This window comes from Salvia splendens, chromosome 7 (assembly GCF_004379255.2).
Source record: "Salvia splendens isolate huo1 chromosome 7, SspV2, whole genome shotgun sequence".
In the NCBI taxonomy this organism is placed as follows: Eukaryota; Viridiplantae; Streptophyta; class Magnoliopsida; order Lamiales; family Lamiaceae; genus Salvia; species Salvia splendens.
This window is the reverse complement of record NC_056038.1, coordinates 35,543,646-35,554,894: the sequence shown is the minus strand read 5'-3', so window position 1 is coordinate 35,554,894 and position 11,249 is coordinate 35,543,646. Positions and strand designations below refer to the sequence as shown.

The window sequence follows — 11,249 nt, the reverse complement described above, 5'->3', positions numbered from 1 at the left end:
AACTACGATAGTAACAAGGAAAAACAATTGAATAAATAACTCAAAATCATAGCATGTTTACCAAAAATTCTTCAAAAGATGTTTAATACTTATAGACAAGTAAAACAACAAAAAAGTACTAGACATGAAGAAAAACAAAACAAAACAAAACCCAAGGTTGAATGATGTAGTTTTCAGTCTTCTCTTGCCTGGAACTGCAGAGCTCCGCTCCAATGGAACAATAATATGTGGAATATGAGATGGAAGAAGTGTAGAGATGGAGGGGTTGGAGGCTCTGAGATGGAAGAAGGTGTAGAGATGGAAAAGTATTGGAGGCTCTGAGATGAATATTATGAATTAGGTTATGGGGTATATATAGGCTTGAAAAAGATTTATAATTGGTAAAAAGTATCTAATGGGAAACAAGGTAAATTCGAATTCTTCAATTAATAGGAAAGATTTGGCAACAATTTTTTTCCTTCCTTAATTTCCGTCAGCTTTTGACTGCACTCCGTGGCATTCATAGAATGACCATAACTTTCTCCACAGAACTCCGATTTAGATGTTCAAGGTACCCACGCGAAGTTCTTTCGAAGACGAAGAGAATGGTATGTATTAAGCACTGATTGAACTTCAAACTCGTTGGCAGATGGGCTCGAACAGAGGCTGCTGCACCTTGGCCATTTTTGCACCTTTTTCTATCTTTTTCGATCATTTATCAACAAACACATCACAATACCAAAATGTATAATATACGCAATTTAAGAACATAATTTGCAAGATTGACATTTTAAACGAGCCAAATCTAAGCCTTAAAAACATGCAAGAACCGTGTTTATCAGGGTGTCACTTGAGTTTGATGTGTACTGCAAGATCGATACATACGTGTGGGGTATATAATACTTACTAGTAATTATTTTAGGCTAGACTAATTAATAAAGATTTATGCTAATTTTTAGCATCGCATGCATGGTCTGTATATGAGAGGGGACAAAGCAATCAACAAAGATTTATTTCGAGGGAGAAAAAGCAATCAAACACCTAGTATACGAATCTTTGTTAATTAATTAATTTGAAAATATCACCATATGATACTTAGAGAGCAAACTTCTTCGAATGATTTCCAATCAAAGCTTCAATTAACTACTTTCGTGGACCATAAAGTAGTGTGTCAATTGTCATGGGCATTTAGGCAATGAAATAAAATAATCTAAATGACCACAATGATAAGGCAATCATTATTCATATCTAATCTAAAAAGATTAATAAAAGTCCCTTTTATGCTTTATAAAGTTCCCACTTTCATTCTACATCAAATATAATCTAGTAATAACCCTATACATAACTGTAAATTGTTTTTTATAGGGAGGGAAGGAAAATTGGTTTGATCAAATAAATTGATAAATAATGGTTGATTTCTCAAGTAAGTATAATTTATTTTGATTTATCGAGGTAATATTATTACCAAAACAATCTCAAATTTGTCTCTCATACTTGGTCCACCCTCTATATTGTTCTCAATATCTTGCTTATCTAGTGTGTATCCCTAAATAAAGAAGAAACACGTTAATTAGACATTGTCGTTGTGTTCAATACCGTTTTGTTCACGTGTTTTAATCCGATCGCTAAATCAACGCATAATTCGCCAAAAAATAGAAGAATTGAATAATTGCAAATAGTAGTATCTCACAAACTTGGTGCTTTATTTTTAAATTCTTATAAAATTTGGGACAGATTAGAATTTAACCAGATATTTTATATATTTTAGCTATAATATAAATATTGTTAAATAGCACTATACTTGTAATAAATGCGAGTTTATTGCGCGTAAAATTAATTGCAATATATCCCACAATTATTTCCTAATGATGTAGATTTGAAGTCAAAAGGAGAATTAGAAAGTCGATGGATAACAACAGTTCAGTTAATTTATTATTTTCATGACAAAATTAAATATTTATGAGAATGTCATATCAATTATGAAAGAGGGGTCCAATTGCCACTATAAAATGCTACTAAAACCTAGGAAGATGTTGCCTAGCTAGGCTAAATTTGATAATTTGGTTAAAAAAAGATAAATAGAAAAAGCAAAATCGATTAAGACAGCATTATGTTCAAATTACTACTATTATACTACTATAGTCCTACGATAGTTACAGAAATTATTTTTCTCAAAATGCAATATGTCACCACAATATTATCGACTCTCCCTTTTGTCGGCCAGTCTCAAGAGTGGCATTTTCTTTTTTAATTCGCTTTACTTATTTAAATTATTGAAAATCAGATCAATTAAATTATCATTAGTATTTTATTCTTTAAATACTCTTATTGTAAAAAACTAGTTAGTCATATGTTATGCTCCAACTTTTTGATCTACTTTTAAAATAATTTGAATTTACAAATATTTAGCAAACATCCCAATATTTCAAAATAGTTTCAAAATTCAAACATCAATAGCAAAGTGATACGATGCACTTCTTTTAGATATCGATATTAAGAAATTAGTGTTTCGTAATTTAAGTGAACAAATAAATAAAATATGAGAGAGAAGAAAGAATATGAGTTAATTTTTGCCGAAAAGAGGAAATGCATCATTTATCTCGTCATAGAAAGAAATACGAATCATTTAGCTTAGGTTGGATCGAATATATGCAAATAAAAATAATAACATCAATTATTTATTTCGTAGGATAAAGAAATAGTACTTTATTATGCCCGATTAAACCTGCCAATTAAAGCCCAATTTCATTCAAAGCCCCAAATAATAAGCTTTACTTATTGGCCCAATGAGATTATTTTGGTTAAAGGCCCAACGTATTATTTTGGTTAAAGGCCCAACGTGTTTAAAAATAGCCCAACATATGAAACCCATCTCTCTCTCTCACTCCAGATTTCCTTCTTCTCATTTCACCTATCATCGCCTCTCAACATTGCCGCTACGGCCACCGTTGTTCGCCGGAGACAACAGCAACAACATAGGCGCCGACGAAGATTATGCTGAGGCGTTTTTTCTGTTTTAGAGGGGAGTAATTTAAGAATTGATGTGAAGTAATATACATATTCACTGACAAATTGGGGGAAAGCCACGTTTCTAGGGATTGGTTTCGGCCGTCTTGTTGATCTATGAATGCTTGGTGATTCACAATCCTCTGTATCTCGGCACTTCAATTCACCTTAAATTAGGATAAGATGGATTCTAAAGCGTTGGCGAAATCGAAAAGAGCTCATTCTCTGCATCATAAGAAGAAGCACCATTCACACCACGGGTCGAAAGTGCCTTCACCTTCAGTTGGTCCAGATCCTGCAAAGCAGGCTAGTGAAAGGCCTCAGAAATCCCAGGGTCAGCAAACTAAAGAGAGAACTCCACAGCATCAAGGCTCGAGAGCACTTCCTTCGAATTGGAATCGCTATGATGATGATGATGATTTCGATTCGGCATCTGGAAATGCACAGGCGAGCTCAGGTCAGTTAACTGAGTTTGTAATGCCTAAGAGTAAAGGTGCGGATTATGCTCACATGATTTCAGAGGCCAAGGCTCAATCGCAACCGCATTATTCTTCAGATGATTTGCCTTTGTTCGATGATTTCATTGGCGGTATGTCCTTTGTATTTGAATTTATTTTGGCAATTCGGCTTATTGATTGAAATCTAGTGTGGTAAAGTTCCTGTTTAGATTGATAATTGTGAAGTTTGATTGCATTGAAAATCATAGATTGAAACTTATGCATGAATCAGCAAGAAAGCTTGATTGCTTAAATGTGGCAATGAACCGTGAGTTTAGGCTATCTTTTTCAAGGAAGAATTCATAGTATAATGATGTGTTGTTGCTGCGTTCCTTGAATTATGTGTCGCTGTGGACATAACCACTACGTATCGAGCTCACATAAACTGTTCTAGATGAGTCTAGTGATAAACTCTATAGAATCACAGATATGACTACTTTGGCAGATGTTAGCAGGTGATTAATAACGATATATCTCAAGACTTTATGCAGGATTTTGGTCCAATGCTGGCTGCCAAGGGGCAAAGCATGCTCTCGTGGACTGCAGATGACAGTTTTGAGTTTGAAGACAAGGCAAGCATTGCACCTCAGGTGATTTTCTTTTGGTTTTAGCTGGTAAGCTAGTGTTGTTCATAAATGGGAGCAGCATATATTTCATAAATAATTGTCAAAACTGTTCTGAATAAACTATGCAGCATGCTTTCTTGACATTATTCTTTTGCTTAATCATGGCATGATCATAGACACTATTTGAATTTCATCTGAAATCCATAACAAGGTATTAGTAGCTTTTCATGACCCCTTAAAGTGTTATTACTATATTTCTTGTTTGTTCAAGAAAAATATCATGATTCTGTTATCAGCCCACGTAAATTAACCAATTGCCATGCTAATATTTCTCCTCTACAGATCATAATTTCTTTTCCTTTGATTGCTATACTTCCATAAATAACCCAAACCTGTTGTTTGAAATTCTTGTAGTAATTGTAAGAGGACACACGAGTTAGTATGTCTGATGATATGTTTTTTTACTGCTGGAGTGGATAGTTTGATTGCCGAATCAACAAGATAAACAAGAGTGTGCTTGTGATGTTTTGTTATATTTTTTCTCACTGTTCTCTTGATCGTGCAGGCACCGTTTCTATCGCTGAATCTAGATGCACTTGCTGAACAACTTACAAAAGCAAAGCTGTCTGAGAGGTTATATCTACAATCAGACCTTTTACCCCTGGAGCTGGTATCATGTTTTCTTTATTTTTCTGCTCATTTTTGTTCCCTTTTATATTTTGGTGATCTAAATGGAGTTGTTAACATACCTTGTCTTCAGTTGTTTGGTAGATAAACTTAGAATTCATTCTTAGTTATCAAGATAATTGACTTCTAATACTATTTATTGCATCTGATTGCATGATTCATCTACTGATCGAGTACGTCTACATCTAATACTTGCTAAACTGCTTCGACAATTCCTGCTTAAGGATTTATGACTGGGTTCTAGTTTAGCTGATTCCATTTCAGTAAAATTTGTATGAACTAGTGCCATTAGAAGAATGGACCAGGAGAACAAAAAAAAAACAATAGACGGGCTAATTTGTTGTTTCAAATGACAAGCTTCATCTCCAATGTTTATTACTCTCTGTTCTCTATGAGTTGTATCTTTACCAAAGTTCACAAGCTTTATCCTTGCAATTTTGACAGCTAGACGAGGCACGCGATGAAGACAACAAACATGATCCTCAAACTCTTGCATCGTCTTCATCCCTCACTAACGACCAGGCTGTAACCGCCACAGGAGATCTTGTTCAAACCACTGAAGAAGAACCGAAGCCTGCAAAGAAAACGACAGATCAGATCTTGCAGCCGCTGGCAACCAACAGGAGCATTTCGCCAAAGCCAGTTTCTGAACACCCTGCAGATTCCAGCTCCGGGAAGCCATCCACATTTGAGGCAGCCACTGCAGAAGCAGAACTTGACATGCTTCTGAACTCATTCGGTGAGGCTGCAGTTCCTGAGGAGTCCGGTGGAAGCATTCCGTTGACTGGCGATGTTGTTGATATTCTTACCGAGGAAACTTCGAGTCTTACCATTGCAGACCAGCAGATACTGCAAGTGTCGAAGGCACACATTGCAACTATATCATCCAGTAAGAATCCAATTTCTAAATCTGAAATTTTTGATGATTTTGATTCATGGTTAGATACCATTTAATTTGTTTTCAAAATGCAAACAAGGCTGTCTTTGTTGTAACCTTATTTTGTTTGTTCGGTTTTCTTAAATATCCTTTAGATGTTGTCGAGCTAATGTAAAGGCTAACTATCAATTCCAAGTCAGGATTGAATGATTTCTCTATGGTTTACAATTTATTGTATGCACCAATTTATACAAACTAAATTTTAAATCCAGAAACATTCTACTGAAAGTTGAGACATTTGTTTTAGTAGCTATTTTTAAAAAATGATAAGCATGTACCTATGTTCATATTTTCTGTTGGAATGTATTAGGTTGATGTAAGTGCTTTTTATTTTTCTCTCTTTCGAAGCCGTGTTGCAGAAGCACTTGATCCGGCACGAATTTTAAGAAATGTAGTAGAAAGTGAGTTGAAAAAGTTAGTGACATGTGGATCATACTTTTATGTATTAGTTTTATAATAAAATGTGAGTAATAATGAGTTAGTAAAATATTGGTCCACTACTAAAAATGGAAAAAGTGAAATGTGACAAATTTTTAGGGACGGATGAAAAAGAAAATAAGTGACAAATTTTCTCGGATGGGGGAGTTATACATAGACATCAACCATTATAACGTAGAACAATGCTAAATATGTAGAAAAACCAAAAATTATGATTTAAATGATAATTTTTATTAATAACTTAATTGTATGAGACAAATTGTCAAATATACAAAAATTATGATTAAATTGTCTGATTTAGAAAATTGTGAGATTGATAAGAAATCAATCAAAAATCATGATTTATATAACAATTTACTTAAATTTAAATGCTTATATCTTCAAATTCAGTTTTTGGGTTTCATTTTCAAACAATTTGGCCCGATTCGATTTTAATTTTAAGAAAATTTTGGTTTTCCGATTCAGTACAGTTCGGGCAAAAAAACGAACCAAAAACTGAAGGTTTACCTTTAAAAGCAAGGTGATAAGATAGGGGATCGAGGAGGCCAAATGAAAAATAGAGGCAACAGTGGAGGAGACGACGCCCTCCATCAGAAAATGGCATCAGAGCACAGCTCAAATAAGCTTGTGAACTTTGAATGTACTACAAATTTAGATCGAGCATGGCAATACACAAGCGTCGTTCATATCCAAGAAGCTGCTCCAGATGCAATTACGAAAACACGATTATCTGAGAAGCTAAACTGCAAACCGAAGTAACACAGGCAAAAGCTGGAAAACCCCAAGAACAGCAGTAAGAGACTACATTATTTAAGCATCAGATGCAAAAACGTGATGCAGAGTAGAAGAAGAGAACATCATATTGTTAATAGCATCCCTAGTGAGACTCCTATAATATGACCTGGTGGGGACGAAACATGAAGCTTGATCATCTTGAGGGTTATTTACTTCCTAGCAGTTTGCTCTTGGTTGAGGTCGTGAAGGTTGAGCAACAGTTCATCAGAGTTCAAGTACACCTTGTTGGTTGAAACAGCAACAGTGTGTGAGACTTCCTTGGATGCTTCGATTCTCCTCAGCGTGATAAATGCCGGATTGTTGGCAATGGCTTGACCAATCAATTGAGCACTCTTAGCTTCTCCCTGGAGACAAGAATAAGGCAATGTGTAGATGAATCACATGAAGAAAAGTTATGAGGAATAGATTTTGAGACTTTATGCTCTCATAAAAGCTCAATGCTACATGAATGAAGCTTACTGAACCAAGGAAGATTCCGAAAAATAGAGCATGTTGTTATCTATCCGAGAGCAAGAAAAAGTATAATTGATCGGAAATTCTATTTAGTGGTAGGCATTTTACCTGTGCTCTAATTATAGCACTTTGTTTGTCTTGCTCAGCCTTTTCAACTACAAATTTGGCCCTCTCAGCTTCTTGTGCAGCTACCTGCTTAGCTTCTATGGCTGCAGTGAATTCCCTTCCAAAGGTCAGGCTGGTAATTGACACATCATCCAGTGCCATGTTGAAGTTGGCGGCTCTCTCTGTTAAAATTTTCCGTATTTCCCTACTGACATTCTACACCAAGCAAATTACTATCAATGCAGCACTTATTGTGAAATATCATGAAATCAATCAAATACTAGTCCACTTATTATGAGACTCAATTATTTACTGGGGCAAAAAAAAAGGCATTCATTGTTCAAAACTCCATTCCACAATCAACTGGGAATTCCGGTTCTTATATATATTGTTCAAGGTTATAACATCCATAGACAAATTACCATTACATTATCCAGGTAGTATTGAGACTCAGATATGGAGATGTAATCAACCAAGTATCTATTCTCTAGTTTATCAGGTATATCCCGTATTCTCTAGTTTATCAATTATATGAAGGAATAGCATTTACCAAACAGTATTTGATACTTATGTCAAACTAGAGTAAATACCTGGGAAGAGGAAATAGTGAATCATTCACATACTCTATTCTGCTCATATAAGATACAGAAAACATAATATATAAACAAAGGACTATTCCTCCAATTTCTTCGCCTTACTATACCTCTCTCTGGGTGATGAGCTGGCTAGCATTGTATTGAGCAACAACAGCTTTCAGAGTCTCGTGAATAATTGAAGGCAGGACCCTCTCATTGTAATTTTCACCAAGGGTTCGGTAAATAGTTGGCAATTGATCAGCAACTGGACGGGTGAGAACTCGGAGACCAATTTTGACCTGTAGCAAGCATAGAGTGGACCAAGTGGATGTTAGGTGCTTGGTAGTCAGTAATTGACCTGATAGTATGAAAAGTACAATCCAAGCACTATAGATATGACAGCATTGACAGCAACCTCTTCAGTGGGTACAATAGATTCACAGGAAAGTATGGAGAGTGACTAGAAACTGGGAAGCAATCATGCTGCAGGCATAATAAATAACATGCTACAACTTCAGTAAGAACTTGCACCCTTTCTTCACAACAAAAGAATGTGGCAGCAGAGTGACAGGGATATATGTAATGGTGCCGTACAAACTAAATATTTGTTACAGTTTGTTTTCTGAAAGATGTCAAGATATACACAGAAAATCAAACTTTCTCTAGCTCCAAAATGTGATGACCACCAGAGCAACAAAGGATTATGTGAACATGCAGGCAGAGAGGCAGTGTTAAGGTGGATATCAATGAAAGATGAGGAGAGATATGCATGCACTCAGTTAGACACACACGCACAGAGAGTAAGGATTACCATCTGAAGGTCACGACTTCCTGATGTGCTCTCCACAAGATGAGGTCGTGCCCTGACATCATAGATTACTGGTCTTTCGAACCATGGGGCCAGTATGTGTGTCCCTTCAGGATAGACCTGTAAGTCATTTATTAAAAAATAGTATAATCAGAGATTCAGAAATGTGCTTTGCTTGTGGTTAATGTAACTACTATTATTATTAGTACTATTATTATTTGGTTGGGGGAGATATCGCTGACCACACCATTACAAAGCCAAATAATAACAATTAACAAGGGTGTTGTCTTCCACATATGTCAACAGTTCATATGATTGACTTTACTAAAGTATCTCAGTCTCTAAGGGTTGACTAGGAGTCACCAAGTAATGAGACAGCAAGAACACCGAGGCAACAATTCCTAGCATTGGAAAAAGAAATTGGAAGCATAATCTTATAAGAAGAGCATTCAGGGTCCAAGTCTCACACAGATTAAGGAAACAATACCTTATCCTTGACCCCCAAGATGCGGTTGAAAACAATGGCGCGGTGCCCTCCCTCAACATTGTAGAGACTGTTACTAAGTCCGTATATAGTAAGCCCAGCGATAGCCCCAAAGGAAATTAGCTTGGACGCCCCACTCCCACTAGGCATCTTGGGAACATTGACCTTTTTGAAATTCATCTTTAATCTGCTGCATATTAGAGAGAGACATGTCATCAATTCGTTTTCCATGTAATAGGATGATCAAATCCAAGGAAAGAGCCATATCTGAACAAATCCTCAAGTTTACCACCTATGATACATAAAGCTACATAACAATCAATGATTAACAGTCATAAATTGTACTCCATAATTGCAGGGTTGATTATTAGTATAGCTGGGACACTAGCCTATAAACAAGTGTTATGAGCAATACACAGTAAATTCAAAAACTATTCTTAAGAAGTCTTAACCTGAGCTACAAACGCTGAAATGACAACATAAAGGGAGCCAAATCAACTCAACAGATCATGCAATCTCATATTTGAAAAAACCTCCTACTTAAAACAAAAAAAACACTGAAATAGGGTTCCTTGCCAGTGGAAGACAGATCGAACAAATATGCAATGAGTTCAAACGGCTTCCATATCCAATTTTAGCAGTCAAAGGACGAGCCAATCCTTACATTACACAACCAATAAAGAGAGCCTAAGCATATGGTTTTTTCTGGAAACAATATCCTTAATTTGGAGCTTAAAAATGAAAATAAACTAAGCTCAGAGGCTGCTTCAGCAGGAACCAAATACAAAGGGGAGCGATGTGTTGAAATCGAAGGATCCAACACCTCAAAAATTTAATAGAATCAAAATTCCTTCTCTCAGCGGAGATATTGAAAATTGAAATGTAGCAGAAATTACTCGCTCAATGTCAAAGCCATCCAAACGCAAAGCATGTAGAAACAATCAGCCATTTATGCACAAACATCACATACAGCAGGAAACAGAGAATAACGGTAGACCTACATACCTTGATCGGAACAAAAAAGTGCGAAGAGGAGCGAGAAAAGATGATATGATGAGAAGGTTTTAGAGAGAGTGAGAGAGCTTGGGGAAGGGTTTAGTATGGTAGGGTTAAGGGTTTTTCTCTAATTTCTAAATTCTTCATTATCATTTTCCCTTTTTTTTGGTATAATTTCATCCAGTCTATTAATTTCCTTTTGTGTTTGGGCTTTGGCCCATTTAACAGCCTCAATGACAAATTGGGCTGCAAATTATACGGACTTTAAATATTGGATTTGGTTTTTATGTTTTATCAATAATATTACCGAGATCGCAGAGGCTCTAATAAGACTAAACCATCTCCAATTATACATAAAATTCTTTTGGGAGTAGAAAACTAATTCAATCATACTGCAAATCAAAATTTATTTTTACGTTTTTCTACAAAACAATACTCCCTCCGTCCCAAAGAATATATATTTTGAGTTCGACACGAGTTTTAATGCAAAATTGGTAAAGTAAGAGATAAAAGAGTTTCCAAAATTGGAGGGTGCATATTCTTGTGAGTGGACTAAAAAGAAAAGAGTGCATATTCTTGTGTGACGGAGGGAGTATCAAGTAGCATGAGTGTATATTGTAGCTAATGCAAAAGTTTTGTGAATTATATAACAAACAATTGTGTAAAATTTAAGTTTGGTGTAAATTATTGAAGTAAATTTATAACTAAAAATGGATTTGAGTTTAGTATAAATGGTTGGAGATGGCCTAAGAGGACATTATTTCTTTTTTTTTTGTTATTAGACCAAGGGTCAGCAGACTCAGTGACAATTCCTCGTGCTGATTAATCCATGCCAATCAAATACTCCCTCCGTCCGTTCTTCTCTATATTATTCTCTGTCTTATTTTACTATTTATTAACTTTAATTATTTATTATTATTTTT

At 35.5% G+C, this 11,249-nt stretch overlaps 2 protein-coding genes across 3 annotated transcripts; one reads left to right on the top strand and one right to left on the bottom strand.

Annotated features, from left to right (window-relative positions):
- Positions 1-2,870: 2,870 nt before the first annotated feature.
- Positions 2,871-5,909, top strand: LOC121742003. The gene is made up of 4 exons (XM_042135010.1): positions 2,871-3,574; positions 3,963-4,072; positions 4,614-4,718; positions 5,180-5,909. The coding sequence occupies exons 1-4, from the start codon at positions 3,169-3,171 to the stop codon at positions 5,687-5,689; spliced, it is 1,131 nt and encodes a 376-aa protein (XP_041990944.1). The 5' UTR covers positions 2,871-3,168; the 3' UTR covers positions 5,690-5,909.
- Positions 5,910-6,667: 758 nt separating this feature from the next.
- Positions 6,668-10,471, bottom strand: LOC121742004 (prohibitin-1, mitochondrial-like). 2 transcript variants are annotated; one of them, XM_042135013.1, is made up of 6 exons: positions 10,336-10,471; positions 9,334-9,517; positions 8,850-8,966; positions 8,167-8,337; positions 7,467-7,679; positions 6,668-7,249 (listed from the first exon to the last, which is right to left on the bottom strand). In XM_042135013.1, the coding sequence occupies exons 2-6, from the start codon at positions 9,508-9,510 to the stop codon at positions 7,055-7,057; spliced, it is 873 nt and encodes a 290-aa protein (XP_041990947.1). In that variant the 5' UTR covers positions 9,511-9,517; positions 10,336-10,471; the 3' UTR covers positions 6,668-7,054. The 2 variants fall into 2 exon arrangements, with proteins under 2 accessions (XP_041990947.1, XP_041990946.1); XM_042135012.1 differs by having other exon boundaries at positions 9,334-9,520; positions 10,336-10,461.
- Between the last annotated feature and the right edge of the window lie 778 nt (positions 10,472-11,249).